A 15,197-nucleotide genomic window follows, 5' to 3' on the forward strand; every position below is an offset into this window, starting at 1 on the left:
AAACCTTTTATTTTTGAAGTGGAGTTGTTCGGTTTTAGTAGCATTTGGGACTGGGTGAGTAGTGGAGTTTTGAAGAGAATCTCTAGCTTCAAGCATGAACTATTTATTATTTTAACGCAAACATTAGCTCTTAGCAAACCCAGACATCCCAATCCTGCCCTTATGTCTCTGTGGAGGGATATTAGAAGTTGCCACTCTAGAGGAAAAATGTCTTCTCATTTGTGTTTGACATGATGATAGCCAGCTACGGATATTTTCACAGTTGCAGAAAATCTTTCTAAATAATAAATGAATAAATACCTTCTTGAAAACTTTACTTTATTATAGACTCTAGCTCAAGTGTGGAAAATTTAAAAATTAACCTATTTACCAAAACTGTCTAACAATAATCTTACTAGGAAAAAAAAAAAAAACAAACAACAACAACAATAATCAGTAAATGCCTACTATTAACATTCTTAATTCTGGAACAGAATTTTAAGATCCATGTTGATGCCCTTGTAAGGTAAATTCCTCTGTTTAACAATTAAAAAAAAAACAGTCTCACATTTAATACATTGTTTCCACACTCATATATACATACAAAAGCTGGGAGACCTTTCTTAGAAACATGTTATATATATATATATATATATAATATGAAATAAAATCTGAATAAAAATTTTATTCCAACAACACTTCTCTATTTTAAATCATGTTTATTATTTAAGTTTTTATCACAGTGGAGATTAACTGATGCTTAATCATCCAATCAGTGCCTACTGTCAACTTAATCAAATTCCAAAAGAGTAAAACCAACTCATTCATACACTCTAAGTCCTCTTACTATCCCACCATTCATTGCCTGTATCTTTTTTCCCTTTTAACGGCAACATCGTAATAAGATTGTGAAAAGGTATAACTAATAAGTTTCTATGTATGTATATTACCATTTCTTCAAGTATTCAGAGAGCAGTACATTTGTCTGCATTGTACCTTAGAAAACTACTTGTGACATTATTTCTAAGTATAGGAGAACAGCTCCTGGTGGGAGAGTAATGAAGTTGTTTTGTCATAGTGTATGCCAAGGATTTACAGCATTCTAGAATTTTCACAACTCTTCCATGTTAGTGAATGACATTAGGTAAATGTTGTATTTGCCTACTCTCAGCTATCAAATGTGGGATTTCAAACGACAAACAAATAAAGCATACACTCAACCAACAAGGGTAGTGCAAGTGCTAAGTAAACAGAATGACATGGAATAAATTCATAGTTGCCAACTAGTGAGTGCTTCAGCAGGGAGGCCCTGATTTTATGATGTCTGTGACTTGCATCCCTGTTCTTAAATGAATACTGTCACTGTTCCATGTCTGCCACAATGACCAGAAAAGGGAATAAGGAGGATGACTGGAACTCATTTTTACAAACAAAGGGTACAATTTATCTGTCATGTCTGTATATAGTGTAAAGTAGGATTTGTTAACAAGATCTCAAATCTCTCCAGACAAAGCAGGCACCAATATGCAAAACTGAAAATGTTCCATTTAAAAGAATTAAATATTGGCACCTAATATAACATAGATTGTATGGCCTAAGCAATAAGAGAGATCAGGAGATGGTTTTTTTTAAAGGTAAAAATTTGGAAATAACACCCGAACATTCAAAAGTTACATCATAGAAAAGCCATCCAACAGTTACATAAACATTCAACAATACAATGGTGCTGTTTAAAAATTCCCTAGAAGCAATAATCTTCAGTACTTTGAACAAAGTCAGAATTTCATTGCTTTGTCTTACTTATGCATTTAACATAATGTTACTCATTAAAGTGAAATAGAAAAAAACTGTAAAATTCTTCCAGAAGAAAATTGTTAGTATTGGGAAAACAAAAGTAAAATGTGAAAACCAATGTATACATTTACTTAATTACATGTTTTTCCCCCAGAAGTGGGCATCCTCTATCAGAAAAGAAAAACAAGAACAAGAACAACAACAAAAAACTCAAACAAAAAATACAAAAAAAAAAGTGTGCCATTCTTTTTTTCTTTTCTTCCTCTGCATCCAGTTTTGGGGGAAAGTGTTCTTTCGTGGTAGTGTTCTGAGTTCACACATATTAAATGCTAGAAAAGAAACCTCTGAATCCTGACTATCTTTTTGCCTTATCTTGAATGTGTTGTACCCTCAAAAAATGTAACAAGCAGCCAGTAAAAATTCTCTTAAGTAGGACACATACATACACACATACACACACACATACACACAAACTTATTAAGAAAAATGAAACCATTTCTGATCTGGGACACACACGTATCAAGATTTAAAACTAAGGTCTGACATAGTCACTTAATTGATTTAAATAATTAAGGCTTCTAAAAGGTTCAGTGCCAAAACTCTCTGCATCAGTATTTGAATCAAATACATTTTTGCATTTTAGGTTTGTGCTTTTTACAGCCATCTTAATTCCACAGAATTTCATTAGTAAGATCTCATAACGGTGTGTTAGAATTGTTTACTGATGTTTTACTTTTAGTAGCTGTTAGACTAAATAATAGCAATAAAAATTCAATGAGTGGACCAATTTATTTCTGTCACGCGGGCTGTTGGCTCATTTCACTTTCTTTTCATGTTTAATATGGCCATTTCTTTTGTACTTGCCATTGAGGATTCCATTGTGGTAATGTCCATTAACTGTGCTATGTCTACTTCTAGACCACAGACTTTTGATTTTTCTGTAGATAAATTTTGTCACCCAAGACAAGAGAAAGTAAAACAAGGCAGCACCAAGCAAAAGCACAAAGGCAATATCCAGTAAAAAATACTGACAAAAAGAGATTTGATGGACAGCGGCACGTAGGTGATGGGCTCCATTGTGACGAATAATATAATCTATCCAATAGATAGTTCGATTGACAGGGTGACCAGGTTGATCCTTGTGGATTTCTGAAAGCTTCCGGGCCCTCTGACGGTAGCTATGGAGAGGGGACAAAACACAGAATGATGATATTTATAATAAACTTCTATATTTATGGATAACTCCATTTAAAAAGGAAGTAATAAAAACAACTATTGTTTATTAAGTACTTTGCATGCACAAGCACTATGTTAAGTGCTTTAAGAATATTATCTTATGTTAACTCAATAAAATATATTTTAAATTGGTGAGAAAAATGAAAATCAGAGAGACTAAGTAATTTGATTGTGTTACGAAGTTGAGACCCAGAATTTTCTGACTCCAAACCCTATGCTGTTTCCACACTACATTACATATAGATTTTCTCTTCACATACTTTTAAATAGTATAAATCAACAAGTTCAACCAGGTTGGAGAGTAAATTTATTAGATTCTAAAAGAAAGATGGAGAAAAAGATACAGAACTTCATTCTACCACTTTTTTTTTAGCAATGATATTTAATTTTGTTTTAATTTAAAATAACATTAAATATGGGGTGAAGATACACTTATTAAAGAAATTAAAAAAAGAGGTGAGAAATACCATGAAGTCAGATTTGATATTATATACAGTATATATGCACAGGTAGTACACACATGTATATATGTATAAAGAAAACATCCTCTTAAATGGTTAATTAAAAAAAGGAAGGCCGGGCGCGGTGGCTCACGCCTGTAATCCCAGCACTTTGGGAGGCCGAGGCGGGTGGATCACAGGGTCGAGAGATCGAGACCATCCTTGTCTACATGGTGAAACCCCGTCTCTACTAAAAATACAAAAAAATAGCTGGGCATGGTGGTGCATGCCTGTAACCCCAGCTACTCAAGAGGCTGAGGCAGGAGAATTGCCTGAACCCAGGAGGCGGAGGTTGCGGTGAGCCGAGATCACGCCATTGCACTCCAGCCTGGGTAACAAAAGCAAAACTCCGTCTCAAACAAAAAAAAAAAAAAAAAAAGGAAAATGGAGAATCACAAAGTGATAAAATATAAGCATTTTATTTTAATCTAAAAACATGTGACTGCACATTCCTGTGCCAATCTTTGCCAAATGGCTAAAGTTCCATTGCATGAATCCCTGACTGAAGTTTGTATTGTTTAGACATAAAAAATAATTTCCACCTCAAGAGATACAAAATCTATCATGGATGATATAGCACTATTGAGTTTTGCATTATAGAAGAACAAAAGACTGGACATGTGTGAAGACTTGATAAGCCAAGAGAAGAGTGTAAACTAAGTCATAAAAGTGGGAGAGTGAGAATATCCCCAGAACAAATTCATTTGGAGAGTATAAAGTTTAGTCAGAACTTAGATTGGAAGAAGATATGTCTTCCCCATGGGTATTCTGAATGACAAGATAAAATAGCTTCTTTCTTAGAACCAAGGAGCCATTAGATGAGGGAGACTGGCCGTTAAACCAGAAGGAAGATACTCATGGTGGAAAGTCCATTAAAAAGACCTCAACAATGGCCAATGAGAGGCTCACTTGTTGACAGGAATTGGTAAGAGTGTGGATTAAATGTGAAAGGAAAGGGAGAAATCATATGTAACTGCAATGTTTCCAGTTTGGATGACTCACGTGGCAGAGTTAATTAACAAGACACAGTAACACAGAACATAGGACATGCTGCTGGAAATGACTACAGTTTGGGATGTAATGAAAGGAAAGGTGAGAAAGCAGCTTGAAAGGTGAGGATGGAGCTATGCAATTACAAAGTCTAATGAAAAATCTACTTAGATATTTAAGAGTTGATTTTATCTTTATTTTTATGGTTTGACTCTAGACCTAAACATTAAGTTTAACAATTATGCAAACAAATTTGAGAGGCAGTGGACAGAAGGTTGTTAGGAGAGAGGGAAAAAGCAAATTAAAGCTATTACATAAGAGCATGTAATTAACAGGCAAGTTTTCTCTCTGGTTGATGCCTCATAAGAAAATTACGACCATATAATAAATCTAGTAGTTTTAAAAATATGAAAGCCTCGCCAATATTAAAAGGCCATCCTCCCTTGCTTTGTAATTTATCACAATTTCTAACTGATGGTAAAAGGGAAACTAGAAAGTTTCTATTACCCATTTTATGAGAAAATGCTTATGAGGCAAAGGAGTCTCTTTAAAAGACAAAAAATGAAACGTGACATCTTAGAAAATAAAATCCAACCTTCTATTTTAACAAAGATGGAAAAGGAGGATAAAAACAATCTTAAGTCTTCAGGTTCCTTAATGTCACTGTGTATATAACCCTTTTTATAGAGATGATTAAACAGATTAAAGAGATGCTTCTGTGGGAAACTGACTTCTTGCACTCTTGAATTAATTATTACCTCATATGGAACTTCAGTATGTTCACTAGGTCATAGATCACTAAAGCTCTTGGCATCTGCCTCAGTTTATCTGAACAAGGACTTTCATCAGTGAGACTCTCAGTCCCACCTAGAAGCAGACTCATAAAGCTGGATGGCAGCTGTACACGGTGTCTCACACCTATAATCCCAGCACTTTGGGAGGCCAAAGTGGGTGGATCGTCTGATGTCAGGAGTTAGAGACCAGCCTAACCAACATGATGAAACCTCGTCTCTACTAAAAATACAAAAATTAGCCGGGCATTATGGCATGCAGCTGTAATCCCAGCAACTCGACAGGCTGAGACAGGAGAATCACTTAAACCCTGAAGGTGGGCTGTAATGAGCCAAGATCATGCCATTGCACTTCAGCCTGGGCAACAAGAGCGAAACGCTATCTCAAAAAAAAAAAAAAAAGCTGATTGTTTACTAATTTGATTTTGTATGACTAATCTATACAGAGGAGATCTATGGATCAACTGGAAAGGAATATTAGAGACTTCAGATAAATTTTTGAGGGGTAGGTATTTTCCATGCTGAAACTGACCTCAAATTTAGTGTAGTGGCATTGTTGTATGAGCCCAGTTTACTTCACAATTCAAAGTTCCTTCCAGCAAGAATATGAATGTTGCAAAAAAAATAGTGTGATTAAAATAGCCACTCGAAACATCTCTAAGTTATTTCAAGGGATCTCTTAAATAAAGCCCCTTTTAATAAAAAAAATACTTTTTATGGGTCTCATATGCACATTAAATTTTACAAAAGTATAAATATCTTCTATGAAAAGTTGACCAAAGTTTTGATATGTGCTGTTAATAATCAACTCTCCATCTTTCTAACTTATCTTGTAACAATAAAAGCTCCAGACTCAAAAGAAACCTCTCAAACAAACAAACAAAAATAGGCTTTTATTAAATGAATCCAAAGCATTAGGAAGCAGAGATGTAAGATGTGTAATTTCACATAAATTGAAGGTTAAAAAAAAGAAATACTTCTTGGGGTGTTTTTTTCTTCTAAAAAGAGAAAATGAGATACATGTGCAGAATGTGCAGGTTTGTTACATAGGTATACACGTGCCATGGTGGTTTGCTGCACCTATTGACCCATCTGCTAAGTTCCCTTCCCCGACCTCCCAGCCCCCAACAGGCCCTGAGGCATTGTTCCCCCTGTGTCCCATGTGTTCTCATCGTTCAACTCCCACTTATGAGTGAGAACATGTGGTATTTGGTTTTCTGTTCCTGTGTTTGTATGCTGAGGATGATGCTTCATTCATGTCTCTGTAAAGAACATGATGTACCACATTTTCTTTATCCAGTCTATCATCAATGGGCATTTGGGTTGGTTCCATGTCTTTGCTATTATAATTGGGCTGCAATAAGCATACATATGTGTATGTGTCTTCACAGTAGAACGATTTATATTTCTTTGGGTTTATACCCAGTAATGGAATTGCTGTGTCAAATGGTATTTCTGGTTCTAGATCCTTGAGGAATCATCACAGTATCTCCCACATGGTTGACCTAATTTACATTCCCACCAACAGTATAAAGCATTCCTGTTTCTCCACAGCCTCACCAGCATCTATTGTTTCCTGACTTTTTAATAATCGCCATTCTGACTGGTATGAGATGGTATCTCATTGTGGTTTTGATCTGCATTTCTCTGATGATCATTGATGTTGAGCTTTTTTTTCATGCTTGTTGGCCACATAAGTGTCTGTTCATATCCTTTGTCCACTTTTTGATGGGGTTATTTTTTTCTTATAAATATGTTTACATTCCTTTTAAATTCTGGATAGTAGACCTTTGTCAGATGAATAGACTGCAAAAATTTTCTCCCATTCTGTAAGTTGCCTGTTCACTTTGATCATAGTTTCTTTTGCTGTACAGAAGCTCTTTAGTTTAATTAGATCCCATTTGCTAATTCTGGCTTTGGCTGCAATTGCTTTTGATGCTTCAGTCATGAATGTTCATGTCCTGAATGATATTGGACATGGTTTTCTTCTAGGGTTTTTATGGTTTGGGGCTTTACCTTTAAGTCTTTAATCCATCTTGAGTTAATTTTCATATAAGGTGTAAGGAAGGGGTCCAGTTTTAGTTTTCTGCATATGGCTAGCCAGTTTTCCCAGCACCATTTACTGCATAGGATATCCATGCCCCATTGCTAGTTTTTGGCAGGTTTGTAGATCAGATGGTTGTAGATGTCTGTTGTAATTTATGAGGTCTTTGTTCTGCTCTACAGGTCTATATGTCTGTTTTGGTACCAGTACCATGCTATTTTGGTTACTGTAACCTTGTAGTATAGTTCAAAGTCAGGTAGTATAATGTGTCTCCAGCCTTGTTTGTGTGTGTGCTTAGGATTGTCTTGGGTATATGGGGTCTTCTTTGATTCTATAATAAAACTTAAAATAGTTTTTTTGAGCTCTGTGAAGTATATAAATGGTAGTTTGATGGGAATAGCATTGAATCCATAAATTACTTTAGGCAGTATGGCCATTTTCACAATATTAATTTTTTCCCATCCATGAGGATGGAATGTTTTTCCATTTGTTTGTGTCCTCTCTTATTTCACTGAGCAGTGGTTTGTTTCTCCTTGAAGATGTCCTTCACATCCCTTGTTAGCTGTATTCCCCAGGTATCTTATCCTCTTTGTAGTAATTGTTGAATGGGAGATCATTCATGATTTGGTCCTCTACTTGCCTATTGTTGGTATAAAGGAATGCTTGTGATTTTTGCACACTGAGTTTGTATCTTGAGACTGCTGAAGTTCCTTTCAGTTCAATAAGTTTTTGGGCTGAGATGATGGGGGTTTCTAAATATACAATCATGTCATCTACAAACAGAGATAATTTGACTTATTTTCTTCTGATTTGAATACCTTTATTTCTTTCTCTTGCCTGATTGCCCTGGCCAGAACTTCCAATACTATGTTGAATAGAAGTGGTGAGAAAGGGCATCCTTATCTTGTGCTGGCTTTCAAAGGGAATGCTTCTAGCTTTTACCCATTCAGTATGATATTGGCTGTGGGTTTGTCATAAATAGCTCTTATTATTTTGAGATATGTTCCATCAATACCTAGTTTATCGAGAGGTTTTTACATGAAAGGGTACTGAAGTTTATCAAAGGCTTCTCTGCATCTATTAAGATAATCATGTGATTTTTGTCATTGGTTCTGTTTATGTGATGGATTATGTTTATAGATTTACATATGTTGAACCAGCCTTGCATCCCAGGAATTAAGCTGACTTGATCATGGTGGATAAGTTTTTTGATGTGCTATTAGATTTGGTTTGCCACTATTTATTGATAATTTTTGCATCGATGTTCATTAGAGATATTGGCTTGAAGTTTTCATTTTTTGTTGTGTCTCTTCCCAGTTCTGGTATCAGGATGATGGTGGCTTCATAAAAGGAATACTTCTTTTACAGTATTAGTTACTTGGTTTAAAGTAGAATATCTCAGACACAATATTAGTGAAGCAAACTAACCTTTTCAATAATTATCACCTGTTAAATGTGGAATAGTATCACATTTGAAACAAAGAAAGATAAATGACTTTAGTTTACATAATGACTTTTAGCAAAGGACACACTACACAAATCATTGGCATTTTTACATTGACTATGACATCTTTCTATGTACAAAAGCCTTTCAGTTAAATATTTAAGGTTTTCAAGTTACATGCAATTAACTCATTATCTGATATGCATACTTTTGGGAATGATATAAATGTATTCACTGCACAGAATAATTCTTAAATAAGCACTTACATATCTTCAATATTCTATAGCTGAAATTAAATTGCAGTGTGACTTAAGATTGTAACCTGTTCTTGCTCTGATTCAGCCTGGCTCATGCCTCATAAAACACAGCTGGACTAACTTCCTGTAAATAACCTAGACTTTTGCTCTCTCTTTTTTAACCAACTCAATCTCAGCAGTTCTGCCACTGTTTCCCATAATTCTACTTAGGACTATATTTTACAAATCTTCCTAAAAGACTGTACACACACACACACACACACACACACACACACACACACACATGAAATAACATCATGTTTTGAAAAGCACACCTTAAAAGAAAAACTACAGATAACAGAAGAAAGAATATACTCAGGCAACCCTAGTTAAGAAACACATTGCTCCAATGCCAGAGCTGTATCCGACACGGGATCCTTTAAGAAACTAAAGCATGAAGGTCACCCCTGAGCTCACATAAAGGCAGCATAATGAACCTCAGTTGAATTCAGCATTTTATATGCAAGCTGCATCTTTTTATATAAAATATTTTTTTTTTATTATTTGTTGTTCCTTAGAATGTGGCAGTGTTTCTCAAGCCAGTGTTAAGCCATATCCCCTGGCTATAAACAGAAAAAGTTATACTCTTCTACTCTTTAATGCTATTGGAGATGCAAGATAAATTAAATATCATGTCTAAAAATGAAGAAAACTGCTGCTTTGTTTTATAACTACACAGGCCAGCTCTTCACCCTTTGAGACTCATTTGTAAACTAGCTTAACTCAGGACCCATCAAGAATTTGAAAAGCAAAATAAAATAAAGATTCTGCTTCATCATTCACCTGTGTAAATAAATCTTGGTATTTCTGCAATACTCAGTGCTAGGGAAACCCAGCAACACTGGGCTTACCACACAGTACAAAGAGCACTGTCTTGGGAATCAGACAGTCCTGGCTTCTACTTTGGACTCCTACTGCTGTATAAGCCAAATTACTTAAGCCCTCTGAATTTCAAGTGCCCTGCCTGTATAATGTGAATAATAAATGCTATGATATACAGCTGTTATAAGTATGAAAATGAAATAAAGCACACAACATTTGACACAATGTAAATGCGCAAAGATTGTTCACACTGTGTTTTCTCCTTCAGTTTGGAAAATCCCAGTAGAATATTATTTGGTATCATAACATGATAGTCAAATGACTGCTGTTTTTATTTTCTAAATTATAGAAAACATGCATAAAGCATTATCACAGGAATCTAAAGGATATTTCCATAATTTGATAATTTATTAACAATCTATTAAAAATAATTGGCTACTGACAATATTCTGTGGTGTATATATTCATGAGCTTTAATGTTAATTGAAACCTTACCTGGGATTATTGATAACTTTCACCAGTGCTTCATAGAGCTCTTTTTCAGTAACTGTCTTCCATTCTAATAATATCCCCATGCCTTTTGCCTGTACCCTGGTCATAGTATCATAATGGTCTCCAAAGAGTGGAATTCCCACTACAGGCACACCATGATACATAGTTTCAAAAATACTGTTCAAACCACCGTGGCTCAGGAAGGCTTTAATCTTTGAATGCCCTGAAGAAAGATGAAAAAGAAAACAACTTACATTATTACTCTACAGAAGAGATTTTCCCATAAATTTATTAAAAATTGACACTACAGTAAACATGCATTTCAGATAAAGGATTCCTAAAGGTATAATTTCACCAGTTCGATCTTTGAAAACATACATGTGCCAGGTACAAAATTACTGTTGTGGGAACCATGGTCTCAATGGGGCTCCTGAAGCTCTTCCATCCTGAAGTCTAGTGGAATTGGTTAGTTAGTGTCTCTAGCCCTTACACACAAGTGGCTTCTCTGACTCTTAGGTCCAACTAAAGGATTTTCCCTAAAAGTGGATTTCAAACTTTATTTTTAGCAAGAACTCCTCTCTTTGAACAACACCTACCACCAAGCCCAACAGTAAAAAATAAAGCAGAGGCCGGGTGCGGTGGCTCAAGCCTGTAATCCCAGCACTTTGGGAGGCCGAGGCGGGTGGATCACGAGGTCAAGAGATCGAGACCATCCTGGTCAACATGGTGACACCCCGTCTCTACTAAAAATACAAAAAATTAGCTGGGCATGGTGGCGCGTGCCTGTAGTCCCAGCTACTCGGGAGGCTGAGGCAGGAGAATTGCCTGAGCTCAGGAGGCGGAGGTTGCGGTGAGCCAAGATTGCGCTATTGCACTCCAGCCTGGGTAACAGGAGCGAAACTCCGTCTCAAAAAAATAAAAAAAAAAAATAAAGCAGAGCTGTTATGTAGAGAGGAGGGGGCGACTATGAGATGAGGGGAAAGACATTGATTTCGTTCCTACTTCTCATCCTGGAAGAATCTTTTGATCCTAGAAGCTATTAGAGGACTCACAAGGATCATGCTTATTGTTAAAAAGGATACTAGTTTTGAAAGAGTCAGAGAGCTGAGATTGAGAAGCATAGAGGAGCTATGGACTTGAGGAGGATGATCAAGCACGAGCATTACAGTAGAGCCTCACAGTCAAAAAAACAAAAAAAGAAAGAAAGAAAAGAAAAAGGAAAACAATAGCAAATGGAAAACCCCTCACACAATAAAGTTTAGATGTTCATACATAACAGTGTTACACTGAGATAGCTGATAGTCAAGTTATCTTACTTAAATTTCCTGCTTCTTTCCTTGGATTCCAAGGAATCTAAATCGTAATAGTAAACCCATAAAAGACTTAAAAAGAAAAAAAAAATACAAGTATCAAGAAAGATTAATTGCCTTGTATTCTTTTTTCTTCAGTTTTAGAATCTATAGAATCTAGTATAATAAGCTAGCTGAAAGAAATTATATACATAAAATTCTTTACTGGCTTTTAGTTACAAAATTCAATTTGCTAACTTTTAGGAGAATCACTATAGCTGGATTAAAATACAGTTTCAATTTCTTTTTTTTAAAGTATAATTTAAAATCAAAACCACTTTTACATAATGTTAGGCATTAGTAATATGGAATAAATGGTGGTCAATATTGTCAAAGTCGATAACCTTTTACAAATTTCCTTAATTGATAATATATTAAAGGATACTATGGCATTTAATCTTCCTAAAAATTTAATGAATAAAAATTTACATTTTTACTATCTGTGCTTATTTGAACATGGAGTTAAATTATCTAGACCCAGACACACTTAAAAGATATGCATATAATGGTTACTATTTTAATTTTGAGAATCAGAATCCCCAAAATTAAATAATATCAAGTGCTTCAAAAACGTCCAGTGATTTAGGAAGAAATAGAAGCAGATAATCCAATTAAAGTTAAAGTAAATTGACTGTTCCCCTGGTCTTCTGCTTCTCTTTGGTTTCAGACAAATGAATAACTTCTAATTTCTCTTGGTTCTCAGACCATCTGTAATAAACCTATAACCTAAATCTACATTCTTATTGTTTTAACTGTTCTACTTTCACCTGATTTCTCTAATAGGCATAATATTATTCACTACTAATTTATATAGTTTATTAAGTAAATAATTTTCAGATAATGAAAATTGGTGACTGGTCTAAAAATTTTAATATAGAGACTCAAATGTTTACATTTTACAAATTCTTTTCCAATAAATAAAGACTTAAAATTTTGGTCTCAAATTTAAGACTTGAGACCCTGGATAAAAAACATAGTAATTCTACCATATACTACACACATACCGTATGAACCTCTCAAGTAAAAAAATCACATTTATGTATTAAAACCTAACGGTCAAGTAAATAACCACACATCATTGACTTACCAAGCAGGTCATTCTGTGGTAGCCATTCTATGAGTTTAGTGTTGTTTCCTAGATTCTTTGGTTTGGGTCCAGAAAACCTAAAATGTACACCAGACAATTAATCTTTCAAAAATCAAACCATACTCATAGTATAGGCTCTCTGATTAAAGTATGAGATTTAAAATAAATCTTACATGATCTTTTTTTGGTATTCTTAAAAATGAAACCATGCTTTGGTAACAATAAATATTTGATTAAATTTCTTTTCAATAAAAACTTTCACTGGTTAGGGGAAAAACAAATAGTGTGTTTATATAGAGGTCTATTTTCCATTGGCGCCTCATCCTATACACATACAGAGACGGGAAAAATAAACTAAAATAAATAAACCTACTCTAGAAGGTCATTCCCCACAAACACCCAGAAGCTAGAACAAGAAGGGGCAGAGAGGGCCGCCTCTTGGATATTGCTAGAGCAGTCAATATCCCTAATCCTTAACACCCTGAGCCTGAGGGAAGGCACAAGTATTGAAAGAAATTAGAAAGTTCTCTTCTTTAGCTTCATCAGAGATAAAAGTTGTGTGGGGCAAAGCAGGGTGTTTCCTGTTTGATCTTCAAAAGATAAATATGCCTAACAACTGAGAGGGTGACAAAGAGTCTAAATGGAGTAGGTATAAACTGTGCTAAAGGAAGCAGAAGAGGTACTTTCTGGAGTTCAGCCTAATAGAGGAAACCCAATGGGAGTGGAATCTGAAAGGAAAAGTCCTGAACAGTTAGAATAAAATAGGTATCATCGCAGGGCTCAGCCAGGAGAAGTAGAAGCTAATCCTTACCCATTTGTTATAAAAGGAAAATATGTTTCTCAAAGACTGCTTGCAATGGCTTGAGGGACACTTTATTCTGCTCATGGTAGTAACTGTGGGACTAATGTTGTATCCCTAGAGTTCAACAGTGGTAGTATATGCTCAATAAGTACGTGCTAAAGAAAGTGTTCACGTCTGATTTTTTCAACATTGGGTTGCAATTTCTGAAGATAGTCATGTGTTGGCAAAATCTTCCCAAAAAAAGCTGGGTCAATCTACGGTTCTGTCTTAAACTGTGTTAAATGGTAAGTGATTGTGTTTTTAAAGGCCAGGTTTCTTAAATAAAATAAAAACACATGTAAAGGGGACAAAGTGGGACTCTTCAAAAGAGTCCACGGTATTTTAGTATTCAAAATCCATCATTTTCTTCCCCAACTGAAAAAACTGATTTGAAGGAGTATATAAAAAGGCATGCAATTACAAGTAATTTTAAAAATTATAATAAATAATAAAAGAGTTAACGAGGGTAGAACTCTGAGGGGAACATAAATATGCATCGGACACAAGAAAAAGTCATCCTGAATCATACCTTCTTTCTATGCCATAAGTTGGAGGTTTCTTTATTCATCATAGAGCCTTATGAATTAATTCCTAGATTTGGATACGCTAAGTAACAAAATGAAAAGTCAAGGGCATCTTGCTAATCTTGCCAGGGAAACAATGTGCTACACTTTACTGGGTCTTGTGGGTTAAACAGGGAGATACTGAGTGTCAATAGCAAAGAAACAATCTGCATTATTACCTTACCTCCATATCACTTTTTGAGGCAATCTCCCCAGAGCTCCTGCCAGTTTGTTAGCAATGTCTTCTGACAGATACTTGACACCAGCTCCAAAAGATACCAAGACAAAGCCATGTTCATTAGCACCATTTACCCATCTTTGGAGATCCTGTAAATAAAGCGGGGCAGTAAGTTTTACAAAGACCAATCTAATTTATAATTGGTGTCATAATCTTTCAAGTAATTTTCTTAAACAATTAGTAAAGAAAAGAATATGATATTTTCTTCTAAATAACTGCTGTTGTTTACAACATTTCATCTGATAATGCTAACTGAAATAAGGACATATGGTTTATTTGGTAAGATCAGTAAGTAACAAAAACAACTTAAAAATCATTAGCTAAAGCCTTAAAATCTCAGAAAAAGGTCACAAAATGGAAATGACAACGGATACATGGTCAAAGACAAATTTGTATGCAGACACAAGCAAAAGACATGAATTAAACATATGAAAAATCAATCATACTGGCAAAAATTTGTTAATGCACCTTTGACAAATTTTTTCCAGTATGATTGATTTGCATTGAAAATCAAAGCAGTTCATTTTAAGAAATATCACCCTTACTTCATTTTATTCTATAGGCACTAAATTGTTTTTAAGGATGTCATCCCTTTGAATAAATCTTTGCCAAAGACAGCCAGCTTCAGTATAGGAAAACCAATAGAGCCAGGACATGTTGAGGAACACATTAATTCCACTGTAAGAATGACACACTTGCTGTCCATTAATGACTCCTATGCCATATTGCAG

The 15,197-nt window shown here is 35.0% G+C and overlaps 1 protein-coding gene across 4 annotated transcripts in view; it reads right to left on the bottom strand.

Annotated features, from left to right (window-relative positions):
- Window positions 1–681: 681 nt before the first annotated feature.
- Window positions 682–15,197, bottom strand: part of UGT8 (UDP glycosyltransferase 8) — an 83,428-nt gene continuing 68,912 nt past the window's right edge. For all 4 annotated transcript variants that reach the window (XM_002745454.6, XM_078367879.1, XM_035293061.3 and 1 more), the window contains 4 exons: window positions 14,413–14,555; window positions 12,825–12,901; window positions 10,392–10,611; window positions 682–2,951 (listed from right to left, as the gene is read on the bottom strand). In XM_002745454.6, coding sequence (XP_002745500.1) covers window positions 2,588–2,951; window positions 10,392–10,611; window positions 12,825–12,901; window positions 14,413–14,555 — 804 coding nt within the window. In that variant the 3' untranslated portion in view covers window positions 682–2,587. The remainder of the gene's footprint in view (window positions 2,952–10,391; window positions 10,612–12,824; window positions 12,902–14,412; window positions 14,556–15,197) is intronic.

This window comes from Callithrix jacchus, chromosome 3 (assembly GCF_049354715.1).
Source record: "Callithrix jacchus isolate 240 chromosome 3, calJac240_pri, whole genome shotgun sequence".
Taxonomy (NCBI): domain Eukaryota; kingdom Metazoa; phylum Chordata; class Mammalia; order Primates; family Cebidae; genus Callithrix; species Callithrix jacchus.